General features: G+C 41.0%; 1 protein-coding gene across 1 annotated transcript; it reads right to left on the minus strand.

Moving 5' to 3' along the window:
• Positions 1-411: 411 nt before the first annotated feature.
• On the minus strand, positions 412-11,900 carry GDF10 (growth differentiation factor 10). Its single transcript, XM_059851519.1, has 3 exons — positions 11,579-11,900; positions 5,644-6,551; positions 412-1,369 (listed from the first exon to the last, which is right to left on the minus strand). Exons 1-3 carry the CDS (start codon positions 11,874-11,876, stop codon positions 1,178-1,180), a joined length of 1,398 nt encoding a protein of 465 aa, XP_059707502.1. The 5' UTR covers positions 11,877-11,900; the 3' UTR covers positions 412-1,177.
• Between the last annotated feature and the right edge of the window lie 1,652 nt (positions 11,901-13,552).

Consider the following 13,552-nt stretch of genomic DNA (forward strand, 5'->3'; position numbering starts at 1 on the left):
TCAGTCTAGGATTAAGCCACTGCATATGAACAAAGAGCACTAACTTTTGGAACAACTACTTGTAGTCCAGTAGAGATATTCTATCACATGAAATCTTTAAAGCCAAATTTATGCATGTTTTTCAAAGATATTCCCAAGCTTAAAACAGAAGTTCCATAATGCATGGTGCAGAAACTGCTGAGCAAGGTTCTTTGATCTGTGCTATGCAGGAGGTCGGTCTGGATGACCATAGTATTTCCTTCTGTCTTTAATCTATTGAAGTGCATTATGACAAGCTTAACATGTATTTACAAGTTTCCATCTAATTAACAGAATGTAGGAGAATGCATTTATAGAAAAACAATCAAATATTTTTAGATACTACTGTACCTTTAATTTATTAGCTTTTGTTAAAAGCATGTAACAATCTAGAAGATATAAAGAATAATTTACAAAAATATAAATCTTGGTTATTTTATTTTAGTATTTCAACATATTACTATATTGTATGTGTTACTTAGAGAATATGTTTAACAACCTGAAATTATCCAGCAAACCAAAAGTGTGGGATATTACATGTCTTTTGTAGAACAAATTATATATTAAGGAAGGGTAACCAAAAATGACTATATTAACACACTGTTTATATGAAAACTTATGCAGTGAACTATACTTGCATCCTGAAGAAAATATACATTTTAAGCCCTTTATTACAGCATTTCTCAGTATAAATATGCATATTAAGAGTATGAGTATTTTAGAAAAAACTTTTGATTTGTGTACAAAAGTGATATTCTAAAATAAGCCTCCCTTTGCAAGTTCATTTCCCATCTTCTTGGTTAACCAAAGAGATAAAATAGTCAGAAAATAACATATAAAAACATATTTTAGTTCTTTGATTATGGAAAACTTTACACTTAAATTTCTCTCTAAACACCAGGTATCTTGGCTAGGTGAGTTAGGAAGGTATCTGAAGTACTGAATTCCTGGAAGATGAATATGAAAGACAAATGATGACAGTACAGCCTATCCTTTGAGGCAAGCATGTGCGTTGTTTTAATCTTTCCGTGTGCTTTCTGTAGAGGAATTGGAGACTTGCATTGCTTCATCAACACAAGCGGATTCATTTCTCCTTTACAACTTCCCAGAGCAGTCAGGCAGGATTTGTAGGCCTTGTTAAAGGTGTGTTTGTACGAACTTATCGGCAGGCACAAGTTTCAACTGACATATTGGGATATACCTTTAAAACAACATTTTTGTTCTCATCTAAGAACAGGACACTGAGTGAGCTCATTTTGTCAGGAACACAGCAGGGTTCTGGGATGCCAGGAATGATTCCTACGGCTTTTACGATGCTCTGAATTGTAGCATGATTTGATGGCCGGACAATCTAGAACAGAGAAGGAAATCGTTATAGCTTCATTTATGAGCAGTCACTTTCCTAGTTGGACTTGGTATAAGCACTCGGTTTCCTATGCGAACTTGGAAAATCACAAGCATTATGCAGTTGTTTGTTTCTCAATAAAGCAAATAATTCATTGTTTGAGTTACAGGGCCATGCAGCACAGCCAGTCCCTCCCACTTCCAGCTTTCCTGAGCTGGATGTATCCAACAGATATTTGGTGTTCCTTAGGCTACCTTCAAAAATACCAGAGGAGGGCACTGGTGGCACAGCCAGCAGCTAGAGGTCAGAAGAAAAATGTCCCTGAACGTACCTGCTACATGCTGGAGGCAGACATGCAGAAGAAGAAACCTAAACTTGGGCATAGTTCTCAGTTGCTAGATGCTATACTTTGTTTTCTTAACCTCTTGTATGACTTCAAAAATTTGCTACTGTAAGTATTTCCAAAATAACTATCTCTATGTTCCAACAGAATTTTTTCTCATGTACGCTGACCTGAAATTAGTTACTTTTTCCTGGAGTAATCACTCTCTTTTAAAAGAGCAGAGTACTCCAGAAGCAGTGTCCACAGGAGAGAGAGTACAGAATAGTCAAGCACCCTGATAGAGCCTTTCTGATCATAACTGCATGACAAACAGTTAATATCTGTGGTCTTTGCGTCCCTCTGCCTTCATCACCAGGCTTTTTTTAAAATTTTTTTTTTCCCATGGGCTAGCCTCAAACTGGAGAAAGACAAAAAGGCTGGGAGGCTGGGAAAAGTATGAGCTGAGGGTTCACAGCAGCTTTACATCTATCACCTGTTCAGGGTTATAGCCAAAAACCCCATGGATTTCCATGTCAACATGAAAATTATGTAGTCCATGGAGGAGATGTCCACAAAGAAGTTGTTTTTAGGATAATTCAGTTGTGAAATATTTTCATTAAGTGTAACATCAGCAAATCAGATTCAAACCTTAAGGCTTTCAGATCTTCCCTAATGAAACCATTATAAGGAGTAACTATGAACTCTGTCCTTGACTCTTCAAGACAGTCTCCCTATAGCCAAGTCCCCACAAGTGACCAATCCTACAGAAAGGCATAGTGCCTTTCTGTAATTAGCATATGTTAGCATAATTAGCAGCAGCTTGCCCTCTCTTGCCCTCCTTCATCTTTAGATTTCAAAGCTGTCCACAGACAAGCAGCAGTGAGGTGGTCTCAGCTGCTATGTGAAGTAGAAATCAGTTTCTACCCACGTTGGTCATGTCACCGTATGTAACATGCAAGAGAGAGACAGGAGATTTTGTGTGGTTAAGCAACTACAGAGTATAGAAATTCAAAGAATTAGAGCTTCTAGAATCAAGTTCTTAATTTAGCCTTTATGAAAAACCTCCTGAACTGTTCCTAGCACCTGTGTTATTTCATGTTGTTATTTAAAACAGCCACAGATCACAATGTGCTACTGAAATAGCACTTACTGCCCCCATGCAGTGGATAGCCATCATTGCCCAAATGGCCAGTTACTGACTTACAGGATTCCTGGCTATGAACCTACAGAAGATCCTACAAGGATCTTCTCCCACTATGCAGCCTCTAATATCTGCAAGGAACAAAGACCTGTGAACACAGTCTATCTAGACTGAGCAGCTGTTTCCCAGTGCTTATGATAGACCAGTACCCTGTATGGAATCTGGCTGCCTGAGCCCTAAATCCAGAGCCAGACAGCACACCCATCCCATGTCCAGCCAGGCTCTGAATTTTTCCAGCCCTTCTGGAAACCTGGCATCAGTGCTCAGTGATCATGGGCTAGGCTTCACATTTTACTTTGTCCCAATATGCTAAAGTAGAAAGCTTGAAATAATTAGTTGAATGCCCAGTAATAATGGCACTGAGGAAGTGCTAATGTTTTAAATGCCAGCTGCTAAGTTATATACAACACACCAGGTTCTATGACACGCAGGACTGGAATTTATTTGGCGAATGCAGCACGGCCAGCCATACATATAACCTAGTGTCCCTCCTCACAGTTCAGGGAATAGTAAATGAACTTACTATGAGAAGATTTGTACCTAAGCTGTTGAGTATCTATCTAAATCAAGACTTGCAATTATTTAAGTGGATGTGCAGAAATGATGTACTGATACTAAAGAAAAAAAATTAAACCTACAATGTGATGATACCCAACATGCCAGGTATTTAATTCTATCTCCATAGTTCTAAAAGGGTACTTTGGAAATAAGGTGTCTGTTGTCCATCATAGGTTGACTGTGTAGACCAAGTCTTTATGAATAGCTTTAATCTGGTCTTTGATACTCTCCTGACTTAGAGCACATGTGAAAGAACAAATGTCTTCCTCAGTAATATAGAGCAATTCTCATGCTCTGAACTGAATCTTCATTCATGCTGGCATCCTCCCTCTCTTCCCTTTGAAACAGTCATTAAAAAAAGCTACACCTTTGAATCTGCTTCTTTTTTCCCCCTGTTAAAAATACAAAGCTAACAAGTAGTAGACCTCTTTCAAAGCAAACCCAATCAATGAATGTGTATTAAACCCAGAATTCCCAGATCTATTGTGATTTAGTTTCTCTGTTTCTCTGGTGTTTGTATTTTTCTTTTTTTTTTTTTTTTGGGGGGGGGGGGCATGTTTTGGGTTTTTTTATTCAGTTAGGTTGTTTTTTCCTTATTTTGGTTTTTGGGCATCAGGATATTAGTGAAAGGGATTCCTTATTATATATCAAGTATTTGCTTATATTTCTAGATAAGATATTAAGTAAGTGAGCAATATAAGCTTATTTAACCATTCAAGCTAGAAATGGATCCTCTCTCTTCAGGCCCTACCAGCTTTTGTGTAATGCTGTTTTGCTCACATGAAGCCAGACCTGCTAAATGCATCTTTTCTGAAAGGTGAAATTATTGTTGGCTTGGGGATTTTTTTTTTCTTGGGTTTATGTTATTATGTGTCAATAGTGCATTAGACTGTGAGTATATGGCAAAGGACCCATATACCCAGACTGTCTTTTGTTTTGGATAAATTAAACGGTGATTATGTTGCAGGATCAATTTGTGTTACAACAACAAAGTAAAGTTGTATGTGAGTCTGTGCAAGCTTTAATTTTTGCCAGACCATGTATCAATTTATGTACACCTGGTTCAGCATTGGCCAGCTACACAAGAACATGTCTGATTTGTACACCCTACCATAAAGTCTGGATTTCCACTGTTCCTGGACTTAAAACTAGCCTACATATCTACTCTTCCTGGAATTATACTACTTGTTTCAACACAAACATACATCAATCTTCCTGGATGTAAAGCAGGGCAGATTCCTGTTTCAGAACCTTGAAATTCTGTGCTGTACAGCACTATTCTTTATTTATGTGCCAAATGACCACATACAAAAATGTCAGTTGAACAAATAATCAGGCCATTTGTAGGCAGAATTGCAAAATAATTACAGTTTCTAAATATGCAGGTTATGCAGTGCTTCAGATCCTCCCCTCTGCCTTTACTTGAAAGCCTTATAAAATCCTAAAAGTTCTTGTCCAATATAGCATTACCAACCTTTCTAGTTCTTGCCATAGAGCAGAGTGGGAGTGAGACAAATGTTTGCCTCTCCACTGGCAAATTTCACACTGCTTCTATAGGAGGAATTCAGCATTCTTCCTTTAGAGTGCTAGAGCCAGTTTTGTGGCATTTCTAGACACATAAGGTAAATCAACATTTTTGTTCCAGAAGGATTATCTAACATTTTTAGAATTTAGATACACAAATATCATCCAAATCAGTATTATTGTTTTCAAAAGTGACAAGCAGTTTCCTGAAGTTAAAAATACTTCAGGGTAACTACTCTTTATTTTTCTTCTAAAGTATTACAAGTGGAATCCAGAAATATGCTGAGAGAGCAGCTTGTTTTAATATTAGCATATAATGCTTCATATTTCTGCCACTACAATAGAGTATTTGGATGATTTAGTATGTATAAACATATTTTCATAAGCTATAAAATCTTTATGCTATGGTTTCAAGATATAAGATGAGAAATTATAAAATAAACCTGAGATTTTTTTCCTATTCTTCAGATTGCATTTGAAGAAAAGTGGCAGTCTTTCTGCACTCTGATGACTAAGTTGATGGAAACAATATTGTTTAAATTCTTTAGGTCAAGGCAACAAAATACAATGAAAAAAGGTAAAAATCTAAAGGAAATTCTAATTAAAGAAGTAGTTGGATAAGCAGAACAGTAGGCCTACTGTTTACGAGCTGACAAGAATAAAAAGGCATACTACCTTGGGCATTGGAAATTCACATGCACCTGCACAGTAGTAAGCATCAAATGATTTGGGAGATATGATCCATTCATTCCAGCCAATATCAGCAAAGTCAACTTTCATGTATCTTCTTGAACAAATCCTTGGCTCATTCCATTGTTTTCGCCTTGCTTTCTTCATCGTTTTCTCATCAAAATTTAGCACCTGAGACTTTTTAAGTGTTTCTGTATTTTCTTGCCCTTTTCTCCTTCGATCTTTGCGTGAGGCTTTTGGTTTCAAGGATCTGTAGGCATTCTCCCATATGTCATGTTTGTTGTATTTATTGTTGTTATAATCTACTTCTGGCAACTCGTTGTTCTGAATAGAGCTGGCAAGGTATGTATCCCTCCTAACTCGAGTATCAGTAGAAGCATTAGGGGACAGATTTGGGTCCCCGTCATTGGGAGGGAATGGATCATAACGCTGTAGGGTGCCTGCCACACTGTTAGGTTCAGAGATTGCAAGATCATTGGCATAAACTAGTATATAAGGTAAATGGCTGGCAACTTGTTCAGGGAAGCCCTGATGCTTCTCCCCAGAATCAAGCTCAGCACAGAGAATGAGCTCTCCAACTCGTTTTGATTCTTTTACAATGTGTGAAATGTCCTTTGCATGCCAAGCCCCTCGCCTTTGAAGAAGCACAGTGATGTTCCCTTTCACTAGTCCATAGGCAGAATTCTGGTGAATGCTTTGGAACACTAGGTTGAGCCGTAGGACTGGAGGCAGGTGAAGGAGGCGGCAGGATGAGTTCTTGGACCGTTTACAAAACACCTCCCGGTGCCGAGGGCGTTTGTCAGCATAGAAGTGAAAAGTGGCAGCAAGGATCATTTCTGAATCCTGCATGGATGTCAGATTGAAGCAGTACAAGGGCTTCTGGGCCAAGAGTTCTGCAAGAGAGCAAGAAAAACATGGATGTATATATGAGAAAAAAAATGGCAGTCAAATCTTATTTCCATTTAGGTGAATTAACAAATTTTACTTTTCACTTACATCAAATCATTTAGTACAGTGAGCTTGCCACTTCAGCGTAAAACTATGGTGAATAAGAGGAGGAAAAAACCATAACTATTTAATAGCAATATTACAATAGCATTGAGAGTGTCCAACATACTGGGCATCTTTTGTACACACGAGGGATAAAATTCCTTCCGGAGTTTAGTTCCAGACTGCCTTTCATTCTAGGCAGACAAGAAAAGCAGTCCTTGATTGATTTCATTTATAACAAAGTCAGGCTCAGAGAAGCCGTCAAATTTACCTGCAGCATGTCTCAGAGAATACCTTGCTGAGACCAGTACTAGCAGAAACCAGGTTTATAGTTAATATTCAAGATTGTCTAATCTAAAGCTGACTGCAGGTTCCTGAAAGATGTCTGGGTGCTAACTCTGTGGGCAACAGCTCATCATATGCAAGTAGTGCACATGAGACATTTCACAAGGGGCCTGGCAGTAAGCAGTGTGACACATTTTGGGGGTCATTACTCCTCTGAGCAATCCTCCTTTCTAGTACACATTGTGTAGGAGCTTTGTTTAAAGCACTGTACAACACACTTGGTTTCTAAGGCTTGTGTTTAGATCTGCGTGAAGTTAGTGACAAATGCTATTGAACAGGAGCTGACTTAAAATTCCAACTCCATTTTAAACAGCTTCTTTTTACTAGTTGAACAGTTACATCTTACATCTTTACCCTGATTTAGAAGAAGACAAGTAGTTTTACTCTAAGAACTGCTTACACCATGTTTATTTAAAGAGTAGAAACCTCTCTTAGTGTAATCTCATCCCAGGATAAAAAGATGATGCCTTAATAGTCTATCATTGTGAAAAGTTGCCTTTGTTTTTTTACTAGCTCAACAGTATATGGGAAAGTCGTAGCAGAACCAAGAAGTGATTCCTGTTCTCCCAAGCTCACATCACTACTTAGAATGCATCAAAGGATCACAGTTGGTAAATTTGCATCTTTAATTAACCCAAGTGGACGAATCCTTTGGCAGCCCTGTTGGACATACCTGAAAATTCTCTGGCAGAAGGAAGTAAAAAGCCACCCCAAACCAAACAAAATCCAACAAATGCAACAGCCAGGCTTCCCAGAAACGTTTAGGTTTGTTTTTCAGTGCACTATGGATGATGAGCCACAGAAATCTGGCAACAACAGAAAGGCAGTACTGTTAACTGCCACCTGTTGGAACATTCTTTCTTTAAAACACGGTTTCATTTGAAAGAAGGAAATGAATAGTGCTACACCTTACTAAATTGGTGGTTGCTATCTCCCAGTTAGTGCTGGATAGAACCATGATTTGGACTAAAAGAACAGCAGATTAGCATGGTCATTAATCCCAAACCCACACAGGCAATTTTGGAGTACAAATGTTCAAGTAAGCAATTTCCATCTACACCATCTGTATTTTGTTTCTGATAGAGTGAAGTGGAACAGCTTGCACTTATGTGATAAGAGCCTACTTGTTTCTGTCAGCTCAGGCAGGGTAGGATTCCTATTAGTAAGCTTTTAATAAACACTAGGCATATGTATAGGTGCTCATAATATGAAAAAACTTAAGAGTTTAGATTTTATTCAGGTCTTTGAAGCACAGAAATTTTACAAGGCTAACAGATGATTTCTCAGGCCAAGGAGGAGAGTAATTATAATACTTCCTTTAGAACACCAGGCTTTATTATTGCATGTTCATTTCAGAAGACATATGCTTCTAAGAAGACGTCTATCTACTGGTTCTCTCCACCTGAGCTGTGTACACTTGAATTTTTAAATATTTCTTTTATTAGTAAAATGTTCCAGGCACCATCAGCTCTGTAGTTACTGCTGTGAAGCACAAGCATCGTTGGGATAAAGATTTTTCAAACACCAGTGTCTCAGGATTTCAGAAGGGAAGGTAACTTGGAATGATAGATCAGAGAAAGGGAGGCTGAATTAATCTAGAACAATTCTGTACTCAAGAATGAAACACACCCTTCAGAAGTCAAAATTCTTTGTAAAACAGAATAAGAATCTATGAATCTGCAGCTATTGAAAAGGCAGAAAGTACAGACTTGTTAGGAATTTAGAAGATTTGGGTTTGGATGGAGCATAGTTATATTTCCATATTGCATAAGTTTGCTCAGGCTTTCATCAACTTGTCAACCACGCACTGTCAGTCTTGATTTGGTTTTCTTGCACGTGTGCAATATGATAGAGTCTTAATTAAATTAATGCTATTTTCTACTATTCATTAAGGTCTTTGCTTTGTTTAACAGAGGATGCATCATGTTCAGGAATGAGTCTGACCTGCAAGAGTCAATATATGGGGAAGTTTCATGGTTAGACAGTAAATTTCTGCCATGAAGATTAATTCCCCTCAATCTGAGGAGTGTAGGTGAAGTTGAACAATAACTTAATATTTCACATTTGGTCGCAAACCAATTATGACTCGATTAACTTCAGCCAGTTGGTGCTGTTTTCTAAAGCTACAAAGTTCCCCGAAAACTGGAAAGCACCTAAAGAAATAAGAAACATGAGAAATTAGCTCTTAGACCATCTCTCAGCTCCTTATTAAAAATAATGAACCCTTTGTGAACACATGTAGAGGTGAGCTGAGAGGAGGTGATCAGATGTTTGAGAAGTACTCTTTCTGAAGGGGTGAGTACTGCTAGGGGAACAAAAAAAAGAGCTGTATTTGGGCTACATGCAAACAGCACATTCATTTCTATTTCAAGTGCCTCACACTGAATATGGAAAAATATTACGCATTCCATAGCTGGGTCAACACCACCTATACCCTCTAAGGAGCAGGTACGATGGCAATAAAACTGGGCAGTTGAGGAGAACTCAATAATGCATATGACAAAGCACAAATTTCTGGATCAATATTTTGTATCTCTGGAGCCCTCATCTTGACAACTGTAAGTAACCCTAATGCTTGAGTGCCACCTAATAAACAGCTTTAAACAGCACGTCAGGAACAGACAGTTACAGATTTCCTGAAAGGTATATGATAAAAGAAGCAAGTCCATTGCTTGGGATAATGAAAATTATCGTGCGTGTAGTCTGTTTTGCTTATTTCAATAGGTGTGCAATTATTACTTGTGTTTTATAAAGAATGGATGGTCCACACATCTTGTTATTAAAATATGCCAATTTTCTCTTTCAGAAGGAAACAGAACTCAGAGAAGATAAACATGGTGGCAGATAAGGTTTTTCTCTCCTCCCTCATCTTGCATCATTTTATGGTACATTTTAGAGTAGTTATCACTAGCTTGATAAATGCAGTTCAAAGGAAGAGTGCAAAGGAGCTTCTGCTTTCATGGCATGTTATTTGGGAAAGATGGGATCCAGTAGAGAAGGCATATAGATAAGACACAGGAGACAGGAGTTTTGGACATAGATATGCCATATTTCCATTGCAGGGAAAGCCAAGTTAATTTTGGGCCTCTCTGCCTTGGTTGCATGATCAGACAGATGGGTGAAATAATATTGATTTGTATTTGGCCAGCACAGTCTACCTGTGGGTAGAAAATGCTGATATTTCAGTTTTTTAAAACAGAATTACAACTTAGACTACTTTGATGCAAGTAGTGTGTGCATCAGATTATTTGAAAAATTAAGAAAAAGAATACAGTGCAATTTTTGCCTTGTCCCCAAATCCTTCTTGTAGTCCAGGGCCTTTGGGTGATAGCCAGTATTAACTGCTCAGTTCACAGAAAAACGAAAGTGTTAACAGGAGGTCATGGAAAACCATCTACAGTGGAAGCTCCTTCCTAACCCCTGTTATAGCAACTGCTAGGTAATCAATTTATGCTAGGCATGACAATTTATTTTTCTCCTAAGCGTCTGCAATTCCTTTACATAGTAACTCTTAGATTTTTGATATTTTCATTAGCCACTTATGCTACCCTGGAGTTTCTCCCTCCTTGAATATGATTGCTTTATAGTATTACAGTTGACATAGGATAGAAATTAAGCTGGGGTAAACAAGAGAATATGAATTATTGTGCAATATTATAGTAAGCATTCCCTAAACCACTGTATGCTGCATTGTACTCAATACATGAGACTTTAGTGGAGGAGAAATAGATTAATGCAAAATTTTCTTTTGTGAGTTTCAATCCATCTGATTTGTCTAAATAGAAAGATTCACATTTGGTCGCAAACCAAAGGTTTCTGATAAGGTAGTAACAACTAGACTCTGGAAACTCATGCAGTTCTTGTTTTAAGAACCAAGATGTTATTAACAGTCTGTAAGTGTTAACCAGAGAAGGAAGATATTTTCCAGGTAAGAGTTTGCATTTCCTTGGCAAAGGATAACAAATGTATGGACTATTAACTAGGCTAACATCCTTTTTATTATTTGACGTAATACTGGGATAATGAAAGTGTAGTTTTGACACAATACATATGTTTCTCCACCCTCATCATTAATCCAAGTAAGGCACGGGAGAGGGAGTTCAGGTATCTGTCCTCTCAGGTTTAGGCAGTGCAAGGAATTTAAGTCGCCGAGCAATTTTAGGCGGTCCTGTAGGCGGCACTCTTCCTAGAAGGAACCTCTGAGGCTGCCAGAGGAGCCGGGGAGAGGACCAGTGCCTGGAGCACTCGCTACTAGGCTCATGCTCCAAGTATTTCTGAACAGATCTTTTGGCCCCGTGCGATGTGCGCTGGGAACGGCGCTCCTTTTGCCGCTGGTTTGCATCTCCAGCAACGGAGACTTTCCCAGGGGAGACACTCTCCGGGAAGGGAAGGGAGCCAGGGAAGGTGGGAAGCCTCACAAAGCGAGGGGCGACACCCTGTCCGTGTAGGCAGCAAGAGACCCCCCAGCATTCACCCAGAGTGACACCCCCGCAGTCGGTGACAACCTCGACGCAAACCCGTCACTTTAAAGCGAAAGAGGAGCGAGGGGGCTCCAGCGGTGTCCCCTGAGCCCAGCCCGTCTTACCCGGCCTGGCTTTGAAGCTGCGGACCGTGTTGCCGTCGCCGGGCCGGCTCCCTTCCCGGTTGTACTTCTCGTAGAGCTTAAGCATGTGGACAGCTACCATGTCCTGAGCGATGCTGCCCAGCCCAGGGGGCGGCGAAGAGCCGCGCCGGGGGTCGCGGCCGGGGGCGGACGAGGCCGGGCCGGCCGGCGGCTGGACGGGGCAGGCGGGCGGGCTGCCGGCGCCCTCCCCCTCAGGCGAGCGGCAGCCCCCATGGCCCAGGGCCCACAGCAGGAGGCAGCAGGTCAGGCGGGCGGCCATCGGGGGATGCTGCGGGCGGGTGGCCGGGCGCGGAGCGGCGGCGGCTGGGTCGCTGCCTGCGTCTGGGTCTCCCGGTTGGCCCTGCCGCACCGGGGCGAGGGGGCGGCGGGGCCAGGGAGGAGGAGGGAGGGTGGGGGCGGCCCCCCCCCGCCGCTGATGCCGCCTCCGCTGGGCCAATCCCCGGGCCCGGGGGCGAGGAGCTGCGGGCCGGGGGCGGCGGAGCGGGGGCAGCTCCTGTGCTCCGGGTGCGGGGGACTGCGGGAGGGGACGCTGCATTTCTCCGACGTGGGGCTTCCCCGCTCCTTAAAGCGTAGCGGGAAAAGGATCTAAATTAATTAGCGCCCAGCTGCTGATGAGAGACACATGTCACCGCCGCCGCTGCGGCATGGAGCGCTGCGGCAGGACGGCACCTTGGCTGCCTGCGCCAGCTGGGAGGCGGAGTGGGGCTTGAGAATAATTTCTGAAAGATATAGAAGCAATAGATAGCAAGCAGGGCGGGCAGGCGGTGAGGGGACGGAAGGGTGAGTGGGTGGCAGGGGCAGCAGCAGCATGACAAGGGAAGGGTGCGTATGTACGTGCCGAAAGTGGAAGAGTCTTTGCTGTTTCCTCTTTGCTGGGAGAACTGATAGTGCTGTCTTGTAAAGGCAACGCTGTGAATAGTGTTTATTTCAAGGACCCCTGAGAAAAGAGAAGTCCCCGTGGGTCCGTACTCTAGAAGACCCAGTGTGAGCTAGCCGGGAGTGCAACAAGGGTCACTGATAATTCCAAGCAGATACTTAAATGGCCGGGGTTAAGGGGGCTGTGCATGGGTAAACTTTCGTCATTGGACTGTTTCTATGTGTGGTTTGAAGGAGGAGAATACTGGTGTGAATTTCTGAAGGATTTACACGGCTTAGGTCGGAGGGGATTGATTTAAAAGTGAATGGTGCATGTTGCGCTTATTCATCATGTGACACAGGTAGTTCTGAATCATTGTCATCCAGCGGGTATAAGTGCTGTTTGAAATAAATAGCAGTTTAAAAGACAACCTATAAGGAGAGGGGTATATTTTAAGGGAATTTTAAATTTCTGCCTCCTTTTTAAAACCTTTATCTCTAGTAGCCAAGACAGTTACTTTTCTTGGAGATTATACAAAGCAATAATTGAAAAATTGTTGGAGAAAGCTACTGTTGCTGTGTATAACACAACTCTTTTGTGCTTTTATTCCTTAACCTTGGAGTGTCAAGTCTGAGCAGATACCATTAAAAGCCTCTGAACCACAAGTTTGTAGTTTTTGGATCATAGCAAAGAAAGGTTTGATTCATTTTTAAAATTAGCTCCAGGCCTCATTGCACTGTGCCCTTTGAATGTGTGAAACAAACAATTTGCAAATACAAATTTGCCCAAATGTACATTGCTAAAGTATCAAACCTCCTATTAATTAATCTTTGCTTATAAGTAAGCCAAACTACCCTTTGATGCTTTTTTTTTTTTTTTTTTTCTCCATGGTAGCATGCTCATGACCTCCACTGGGGGTGTGAGCGAACCTTTTGTTGTTTGTGGTTTTTGTCTGTACTGTTTCTATACAATCAAGGTCCTGTGAAAAGGAGGAAGAGGCAGCAGGAGGTAGAAACAAGCTGGGCTATTTTGGACCAATGTCCCATTAAAATGTTCTCCCTCTCCTTAACTCACTCCAA

The sequence above is a fragment of the Haemorhous mexicanus genome, chromosome 7, assembly GCF_027477595.1.
Source record: "Haemorhous mexicanus isolate bHaeMex1 chromosome 7, bHaeMex1.pri, whole genome shotgun sequence".
NCBI lineage: Eukaryota > Metazoa > Chordata > Aves > Passeriformes > Fringillidae > Haemorhous > Haemorhous mexicanus.